The 10263-nt window shown below is 36.1% G+C and overlaps 1 protein-coding gene across 5 annotated transcripts; it reads right to left on the reverse strand.

Annotated features, from left to right (window-relative positions):
• Positions 1 to 3112: 3112 nt before the first annotated feature.
• LOC6559616 (zinc transporter 2) lies at positions 3113 to 9783 on the reverse strand. Of its 5 annotated transcripts, none has more exons than XM_032734565.1 (11): positions 9690 to 9783; positions 7141 to 7552; positions 6447 to 6584; positions 6111 to 6273; positions 5681 to 5834; positions 4726 to 4938; positions 3892 to 4033; positions 3660 to 3829; positions 3528 to 3598; positions 3345 to 3450; positions 3113 to 3290 (listed from the first exon to the last, which is right to left on the reverse strand). In XM_032734565.1, exons 2-11 carry the CDS (start codon positions 7522 to 7524, stop codon positions 3245 to 3247), a joined length of 1587 nt encoding a protein of 528 aa, XP_032590456.1. In that variant the 5' UTR covers positions 7525 to 7552; positions 9690 to 9783; the 3' UTR covers positions 3113 to 3244. The 5 variants fall into 5 exon arrangements, with proteins under 5 accessions (XP_032590456.1, XP_032590454.1, XP_032590457.1 ...); XM_032734563.1 differs by having other exon boundaries at positions 9651 to 9783; XM_032734566.2 differs by having other exon boundaries at positions 3925 to 4033; positions 7141 to 7759; positions 9651 to 9783.
• Between the last annotated feature and the right edge of the window lie 480 nt (positions 9784 to 10263).

Raw genomic sequence — 10263 nt, forward strand, 5'->3', positions numbered from 1 at the left:
TCATGAAGATCAAATGTAAGTTGTGTTGTATCAATAAGATATAAATTAGGGTATAAGTTAATTTTGCAAGTGTCGCCAATAATTTTGTAATTTCACATTTCTAAATGAATTATTTATTAAAACTTGGGTTAAGCTTATGGAAATCATCTAAAAATGTTGTTAAATATTACATTTGCACTCGTTTGTAACAAAAAATAAAAGAAAAGAAAATATGAATTATACATTTTATTCGTAGGTTTTGCTGTAGAATTTTGTGTGCGTTGGGGATTTATCTCAAGACTGGCCCACTCTTTCGACTTGTAAAAAAGATGATATCAATATTCATTTATATCATTAAACAAAAAATAGACAATAAGCCATTCCACAGAATGTAACAGGTATTCAATGAAAAATAGCAGGTCTAGTTAAAAATCGTAGGACATGGATGCATATTATTTTTAATTACGATCATTTCAGAGTGCAGAAACGGAAAAAAGTACACTGAGTACTTCAGTAAGTATCGTAAGTACAAATTGCAATTTTATTTGAATTTTGCTCTCCAATTTCTAAGCACCAACACGTGCCACCCAACTGGAGTTGCCCTAGAAACCCGTTCAATTCAGCTGTCCACGACGGGTTTGCTGTTACTAATCTCCTCAGTAAGTGGCTGAAGTGCGCGTGCATACACACTTTAATTATTTTGTCTGCCATTGTATGTGTGTGTGTGTGTGTGAACGGGCAAAGTGTTAAGTGCAAGCTGAGTTCTCGAGAGCTCAGTTTTGAGCGCTTTTTAGAGCTGAGCTGCAGCTGAAATGTATGCTACGATTTTTGTTATATGCATTTCTAATTAGAAAAGCATCAAGTCAAGTATGCCATTAATTTTACATTTGCGCATTTGAAGTGCTCCATGCCACGCCCACTTAAAAAAATGGGCAAGTACTTCGAACCCCTCTTCTAAAGCACTCGATATTTTCCTTTGTTGTTTTCCGTTATTAATTAGTTTTTATAAACCAAGCGCTTCTACAACAGGCAATTAGGTCAGCAATTAAGTTAGTTGAGGTCCTATTCGGTTCGTGTGTATATATTTAATGAGCGTACGACATTCTAGAGGCAGGTTCGATTGGCTTGATTTATTAAACTTTAAGTTGGGGCGCTCAGTCAGTTGACGGTAATTTAACATGTGTGCGGATAAGGCTTATGTGTCCATGTGTGTGTGTGTGTTAGTTATGAGACTCTTTTGCCTTCACACACAACTTCATCATTCTAACGCAATTTCTTTGGCAGTGAAATGGAAATTTCTATTTCTTTCTGACTTTTTTTTATTGTTGTATATGTATAAAGTGCATATACAAAATATATACACATATTTTTGTTGTTGCTTTTGCTGAGCTTCATAAATTATAAATAACTTAATCGTGTCCGAGCGTATTGAACTGTGCGGCCCCAGGAGTAAAAAGGGCTCAAGGATCGAAAAGAAGTTTGTTCAATTTGATGCGGCTTAACGGCTGACAAATGCACAGGCATCATTCAAAATAAGTGTGTGTGTGTGTGTGTGTGTGTGTGTATTAGTATGTGTCTGCTTGTGTGTGTGTCTACTGATTAAGATGCTTAGACTTGACTTCATTCATGTGTTAACATTATACGGCGCTATTTGCAGATGTGGGTTGTGTGAGTGTGCCTGTGTGTATATACGAGAGTGCGCCATGCTTGATTTGCTCATTTCCGGTTCATTGAATTCCGTTTGCTGCATGTGAGTGTCCGAATGTGTTGAGATGCGATATTCTAATCGGATTTGTGTGTTTGTCCAATATATGAATTATATGCCCAGCTTGTGTGACAACTGTTGTGTGTGTGCGTGTTTAGGAGCGTGCCAAATGAATTATTAAAACAACAATTACCAGCGCAAAAATAATTATGTATAATCAGTACTTGTATATATAGCACAATATATATAAACATGCAACTTGATTGCTTGGTCATTAATAGTAATGCATAAATAAATATTCATTGCACACTTTCTGCCGAAATAAATAACAATGTTTTTTTCTTCATAATATCTGTGCTTTGTATTTGTTGCATATATAAATATGAACTGCTAGCCAAAAAGTTTATGTAAATTTAATAATTTTACCAGTATAAAAATGTACATCAAATATTGCTACACGGCAGTCATAATTGCATTTCTTAATAGCGACATAAGCTTATTAATTCGTTATTGAATTTTAGGATTAAATTATTTTTAGGAGTCCCCTTTTCTTAACATACATATTATTTTATGTAGAAATCCGTATTTTGCCACTCAACTATTGCATATATGTGTAACTATGCTGCTCCACTTTAATATTAAGTATAAGCATAGTAAGGTGTTTTATGCAAAGCTTTGATGTTAATTCATTTCACGTATTAATTTGTAAATGGCTTTCTATTTTCACTGCACCTGTTACAGGGCCAGAGAGAGAGAGAGAGAGAGAGGCGGGGCACTGGATGCTGTGAAGTGACTTTCTAATTAAAATGGGAACCAAAGATAAAGACATCAATTACCACAGTGCGCAGGATTTTTGCTTACAGAGCTTATTCGACGCTCGCGAATTCGAATCTCTCGCTGATGCTGCATATTCTAATTAATTATACATAGTCATATGACTTGCACACTACAGCATAGCACACACACATACATATTTAAACAAACATACACACTTGGCTTTTGCGTATCGTTACGATTTTCAGAACATTTTTACAACTAAAATGTTTACATTGTCTTCAGCTAATTGAAATTCTAATTATTTTCATGAAGTTGCTTAAGTGGAGGGTGGAGCAGTTGCAAGGCAAGATAAGTAATTAAGATTGTGTAGGAGCAGAACAGTATCTGGCAATTATCAAAAAATTTGAAAGAAATTGTTTTTACTCAACATTTATTTATAATTTATTATATTTATTGACTATAATTTCTTTACGGATTTTATTTTCAACAGTTTATTTTCTAGACTCTTGAGGTAATTTGGCTTTAAGAATAATTCGGTGAATAAAGTTTTAAACTGTTTTTAGCAATATTTTTTTAATTGTTTTATCTGTATACAAAATTTTGTTTTTAAAATTTATTGCCCCAAGTCTAGAAGTAATTGAACAATAAATGTTAAAATCATATCAATTACGTTTATCTAAATGTCATAAAATCTATTTACACAAATTGGGGGCTCTAAATACAAATACAATCACATTAAATGGTGCCGAGTTGATAATGCTGCGGCACACAGACTTTGGTCACTCAGTGTACTATATATAGTTGGTGTTGTTGTCGCTGTCGCGTATGTCTAGGGGCAATATAAAACTTAATTAAGCTATTGCTAATTTCATAATTGAATTACTCAGTCAAACGTTCGATTTGGATGGTCGCATGTTTGATGTTGTACTTGCTGCCGCAGGCCAATTGCGTCGCCATCTCCAGAACCGCATTCGAGTCGCTCAGCAGGTCTAGGCCAGATAAGGTATATATATTCATATCATTATAATTCTGGGAGAGTAAATGAGTTGTTGTTTATGAGTCTTACCCACAACCAAATGAGCCGTGAGCACATTGTACTCGTTGGTATGTTGCCAGACATTCAGATGATGCACCGATCTGCTCGGGAAGTATAAAATAAATTAAAAAATTTTTATCTGAGCTGGGTTCAATGACTTACTTGACACCCTCAATGGTGGTCAGTTCGCGCTGCAGCGACGACAGGCAGACGTTGCGGGGCACCGCATCCAGCAAAATGGATATTGACTCTCGGAACAGCTGCACCGTGGTCATAATCACAATTACGGAGAAGAGCAGCGTGCACAATGGATCCGCATACTTGGCGCCGGGCTACAAATTAAATTAGCAATGTCAGTCATCAGATAGCAGCATATTAATTGACTTGTCTAGACCTCTAGACATCGCCCCCTTCCATCTTCACTCACATAGAACTTGATTAGGACGGCGGCCAGAAAGACGCCAATACTCTGCACCAGATCGCCAATAACGTGTATCATCGCTGCACGCAGATTCATATTGCGCTCCACGGCTTTGCTGCATAGGTGCACGTTAGATGGGGTGAAACATAAACCAAATATTAACTTCGAGCATAACTAAACACAAATTAATAACTACAAATCAAGCATAACTAATGTTGAACTCAGCTCTGCGCAATGCAACTAAATTAAATTTCAATTACTTGTAATCAAACAAACAACTGCCTGCAGTCAACAGCTGCTGTGCATTCAAAGTTGGTATTATTATACCCTATATTTGTTAAGAATGTCCAATAGGTTAGCTGATAAGCACACTGTACATTTGGCATAATCTTCAAGTAATTTTTACATTACACTTAAATCGAACCTTTTTTTCCATTTTTTTTATTGAATTTTTATTGCCTCACTCCATTTATTTATTTATTTAGAGATTAAACTTTTATCCGTATTATAAAAAGGTCTTAAGGGTTGCATGTGAATCACAAAATATACAAAAGAGGTACAGGGTTATAGTCGCATTTAATACAAGAGTTATAGGGTATGTTGTAGTCACATTTTATGCCGCATGTTTACATATTTATGCTGCTGTTTTACTACAAATGCATGAGAGCTTCAACCGCAGGCCATAAAATTGCAACTGGCCATTCAATTCAATATACTACACATAAATATACCAATATCTTTACATGAGTGTACAGAAAGAGTATAAGCCACACATAAAATAAAACCTGCCACTTGGCACACACCTACCCGTTTTGCTGGATTGGCTTTAAGCCATTTGCTATAACAACATTATGAAGCTCATCGCTGGCGCTGCCAGGCGTTGCCTGGGTGTGGGCGTGGCCATGCCCATTTCCATTCTCATATCCACCGTGACTGTGTCCATGACTGTGACTGTGGCTGTGGCTGTGCCCATGTCCATTGGATTCCATGAACCACGAGCCATGCAGCACGAACATCATGCTGTGGTGAACAAAAACATTTTATATTTATATTTAATTAAAATTGCAAGCAAATCATTTCGACTGTGACAAATTGTCATATTACAGATATCAGAACTAAGCTCAACTAATATTGCATATAATTTATATAACAGGTGAACTATAATGGAAACTGTATTATATATATTTTTGCTCAACGCATATTGGATATACCTTATATGCTAAATGAAGTGTAACGAAAATTACTTTTTCTTTTTCTTTATATTAATATATAATCTATAAATATATAACTATTTTGGATACGCCATACACAAGGGTAAAACACACGTTGAAATCTGTCGAATAAAACTTTTTTGAGCGAATAATTTGATTGCTCTTCAACTATACGTTTATTCCAGACCTTGAATAAAGTTTATAGTTTTTTATTTTTGATTTGACTTGATTGCTCCTAATTTTGAGGTCAAGACTCTTCATTTAAGATTATTTATTCTAGCTTGAAAAATTCTTAGCCCAAGGTTGGCCGTTTAATTTTAAAAACAATGTTTTTCTCTGTGTATGCATAGTCAAATATTTCAGCAAAGCCGAGTATTCCAAGAATATGTTTTATTGAAAATGATTTGAACATTTTAATGACGTCAATTATTTGCGAATCCAAACCTCTGGAGGAAGACTGATTATTTACAATTGTTTGCCAAGATGAAAATGCGTTTTCCCTATGCTGATAAGTGTTTATTTATGAATTAGTTTCTAGTTCGATTACTTACATAATGTTGATGCCAATGCCAATGGCCGATATGAACATCATGATGTCAACGTCGAGTTCAAAGTCATTCGAGTAGATGCGTTCGATGGCAACGACAACGAGCATCGCCGTAAGAAGCCAAATGCCCAGGATGGAGGCCAAGGCACCCAGGACCTCTGCAAAAAAAAAGAAGGAAGGTGCAAAGTGGAAAGCTTTAAGTCTAATGGCTGACTAAATGCACGTGTTGTGCAGGACATGCTCTAATAATAGACTGAATGATAACTAACATGTACACTCTGTGCTCGGCACAAATGCAATTACTGTGCGAGAGGGCGTATGAGTGTGTGTGTGTGTGTGTGGGAGTGTCAGTGTGAGTTTGAGTCTGTAAGTGGTTGGCCTGTCAACTGGTCGTACACTCATTAGCATAGTGTTGGCCATAATTGGGTACTTACCGAAGCGTTTGTAACCGAAGGACATGCGTGCGTCCGGCGGTCGGGCACCCAACCAAATGGCCACAAGGCCGATGACGAAACTAATGCAATCAGATGCCAAATGCGCCGCATCTGCCATAATTGCCAGACTTCCGGCCATATAGCCGCCAAGGAATTCAATGATCTGGCGGTTGCGCGAATTATAGACGCGATTCGTAAGTTATTGTTGTTGTTGTAGCAGTTGAAATTTATCATAATTAAATCAAGCATTCAGGCAGTGACTGTGTGTATTTAAGTGTGTGTGTGTGTGTGTGTGTGTGTGTGTGTGTGTGTGTGTTTGTGTCTGTGTGTGCTTACCATAAATATGCAACAGAGAGAAATTGCGAGCAGAATTTTAAATTTCGCCTCCTGCGCCGATTTGCTTTTAAGGTTCGCCCCAAAGCCCGGCTGGGAGCTGTGACAGCCATCGACAGCTTCGGTGCCAGGTTCCAAGTGCTACAAGCATAACGGTAATAATTGCCTTATAAATATGACAGCCTGCATATACATGAAGTGCGCTTGTCTGTGCATATAAATGGGTGCTGACTGCAGGGTATGCAATTTTCATAGCATACAACATTCAACGCTTGTAATAAGCACATTTATTGAACCATTTTGTGGTAATATAAACTAAAATAATTATTTAGATTTCGTCTGAAAATTTGTCCTATGGTTTTTGAAAAACTCATCCGATGTTTCATTATTTCTGCAAACTACTTTATACTTCTATTTAGAGTTGTGATAGTCGAAGAACATCTCAATTTGACCAGGGGCTGTATAAAAATGTGTCACATTTTATAAATGTAGAATGGAAGAATAAGGCCTGCACAAGCAAGGCTTAAATAACAAAATAACTAAATATTTAAGTAACTAAAGATAACAATGTGTTTCTATTAAAAGCATACAATATAAGCCATGCTGTCTCCTGTTGCTTGCATATGAGATATACGAGATATAAACACATGTGCACATATATATGTATGTATGAATTATGAAAATGTGTAAAACTTGCCAAATTTGTGCCACTATTGTTGCTGCTACTCTTACGCAATAGTGGAACCTCATAGGTATGCTCCTCCAGCTCCATGGTGTCTCCAGCTGTTGGCATTCTTGTGCGTGCTATCGCATTCATGTTGCTATTGTTGCTATTGTTGCTACTGTTGCTATTGTTGTTGCTGTTGCTGCTATTGTTGTTCATATAGTGGTATTTAGGATTACCATTTGGCATGCGAGTGCTGCTATTCAGTCTTATATTATTGCTGTTAGTGTTGAGCTCCTGGTGGTGCTGCTGCTGTTGCAGCTGCAACTGTTGTTGATTATCATTTGCATACAGCAAAAAATTCTCATCGTCATCATCGTCATGCACTGTGGCTGCAAGCTTTTGATATTTGGACATTGTTTTTTGCCTTCTTTGTTGACCAAATCTGCGGTTTTTATATATTTAGTTAGAGTTGTTTTTTGGAGTGTGCGTGTGTGTATTTGATTTGAGCTTTGGCTGGAACGCTTATCCACATTGCATTTATCATAATTAGTGCGAGTGTGTCACTCTCTGCCCCCAAGTGTTGTCAGCGTCAACCACATTACCGTCATTATTGTTGGATCATTAAGGGTACTCTTGCGTCTTTCTTTGCCTGCGTACAACGAGTATAAATCAAAACTAACTTAAACATATTTTGTGTGTGTGTGTATGTGTTTGTTTGATTGTTTGTTTTGAGTTTACTTTGCTTATAAGCTAAGAAATAGGGTGTGATTTGGTTCCATTTGGCATTTGTATTCTCGAAAACTTACTTTTGACAGCAATCTACTGCTAGATATGTTCAACTACCTTCTTATCAATCCATTCTAATAATTCAAACTTTAACATTTAAGCAGATAGCGATCTGAGTCTAAGAAACGTTAATCATTTTGTTTTTAGAAATCTAAAGGCAATATAAATATTTATCTATCTAAGGCTATATAAATATTTATCTATCTAAGGCTATATAAATATTTATTGTAAAATATTATTGTATAATTCTGACATTCACTTGGTTTTTATCTAAATTTTTAGCTAGCTTGAAAGTCCTGCTCCAAGACACATTTGAAGTGTTCTTGTTTCACCCTACAAAACACACACATTTATCAACGCAGTTTGTTGTCTTTTTGAGTTTCTTGGCTGGTGTTTATTACCCTTTATGTGCTGTGTTATCAACCATAATAATAAATAATGCATGTATTAACCGACACTTTTTCTGTATATTTTTATCATTTCATTTGCTTTGCTATACTCATTTATTTCTATGCTATTGCCTTGGGGACTTGTCGAGGTTGCGATAAGCGTTATAATTTTCGTAGTTCTGATTTTTTTTTGCGGTGGAAAGTTGTATAAGCTATGATTAACTTGCGACACAAACATACAAACATTCAAATGTATATATAAATACATATATTTGATAAAATACAACTGATTGAGAACGCAGTTTGAGAACGACAACGAAAACAATTGTCACTTGTTTTGAATTCCTTCCTTCATTCTTGTCTTAACTAGTGTGATAAAACACAACTTTTGGAAAGATTAGATAAAAAAAAAGTATGTTTGCTTAAAAACTGCTGTCGCTAGAGTCTTCAATGAGTTGGCACCACAACAGACTATATATATTATTATATTCTATGTATAGATAGATTCTTTGAGTTGCTAATACCCGCTGAGTATTGATAAAAAGTACGTGCGCTTGGCACACTTTTCGCTTGGCAGGCCCCCGCTCTCTATACTCTCGGCGGTTTTGAGAGGTCTACAGAACTGATTTGAAATAAATTTATTGTTGACAGCTGAATTTTGCGTTCGATTTGTAGTTGTTGTTGTTATTGTTGCTAAGATGCTCTCTTTTTGTTATTTCTTTTTCAATCGCATTTTATGGGATTTCCATTTATGTCAGTTTATTTATGGCCGCCTGCACTGCGAAGGGGCTTTATACATATTTCGTTCGTATTTGTCTGTGGCGTCTTTTGTTTTAGAATCTCAGCTAAATTTAGACACTGCGAGTGAAATGTTTAATTTCTTATACAATATGTATTTGTGCCAAAATAATGAAATTGAAATTCATTTAAGTAGGTTTTATTTTTTACTGAATCTGTTTCAAGTTAAATAACAAAAGCAAAACACTGCATCAGCCACTCTCGTTGCATGTTTGCGAGTCTTCGCTGTACATTGACCTTCTCGGCAGGTTTTTTTTGTTACTATTTTTTAATGTTCAGAAGCTGCGCTTTAACCGGCAGCTGCATCAGCACGTGAAGCCGGTTGAACGAGAGCCGCAAATTGAGAGAGAGAGACAGAGAGAGAGAGAGAGAGGGCGTCCGTCAGAGTATGATTAACATATAAATAAGAGCTTTCAGCTCAGCTTTTGCGAACGCATTGAGAGAGTTAGTGAGAGAGAGAGAGAGAGAGAGCGATGAGGCCGTTATCAGCAATAAACCTGAGTCTCGTCGATAATAATAAAAATAAATAAATTGTGAATTGAGTTGTCTGGATTTGTGAGATCGCACCTTTCGCGTCATTGGAAATTGTTTCCCACTTTTATTTACATTATTGTTGTTTATATTATGCTCTTATGTACTTCCCGCATTCACACAGCGTATTTCCAGCACGAATAATTACGTGTAGCGTGATTGTTGTTTATCTTACTATTATTATTATTGTTGTTTTTATTATTCGTTTATATAGAAATGAATGCAATTATAACTGGCATTAATTTACTCATCCAAATTTGTCATGGTAGACAGTCACATTATTTATATTCAGAATTTAGATATAGGTAATCCAATTGTCTAAATACATTTTAGATTTTATATAAAATATATTTTAAATATCACACTTGATTTGCGTAAACGGATTTGTGTTTTGCTCATTGATGCGCATATTCGTTATATTTTATTATCTACTTTTAACAATAATTTGCGATTCAATTTTCGTATTTGTGCATTGTCAAGATCATTAGCAACGGCGGCGATTGTTTTATATTTTCGTTTTCGTTTTTGTTTTTTGCGCTTTTGTCACTGTTGCAGACGCGCTCGTTACCAGCGACGCATGAAGTTCAACTGACGGCGGCAACGGCACAACCACAGAACTACAGCCAGCGCGCAGAGCGAGTAAAAGAGG

This window comes from Drosophila grimshawi, unplaced genomic scaffold, assembly GCF_018153295.1.
Source record: "Drosophila grimshawi isolate 15287-2541.00 unplaced genomic scaffold, ASM1815329v1 contig_1367, whole genome shotgun sequence".
Taxonomy (NCBI): domain Eukaryota; kingdom Metazoa; phylum Arthropoda; class Insecta; order Diptera; family Drosophilidae; genus Drosophila; species Drosophila grimshawi.

What these genes read in the sequence shown, in the direction of transcription:
- LOC6559616 (XM_032734565.1), bottom strand. Translation starts at nt 7,524, where the DNA reads ATGTCCAAATATCAAAAGCTTGCAGCCACAGTGCATGACGATGATGAC. An exon ending in ACAATAGTGGCACAAATTTG is followed by an intron (nt 6,585 to 7,140) that starts GCAAGTTTTACA and finishes TTATGCTTGTAG; the next exon opens with CACTTGGAACCTGGCACCGA. An exon ending in GGCATTGGCATCAACATTAT is followed by an intron (nt 4,939 to 5,680) that starts GTAAGTAATCGA and finishes TGTTCACCACAG; the next exon opens with CATGATGTTCGTGCTGCATG.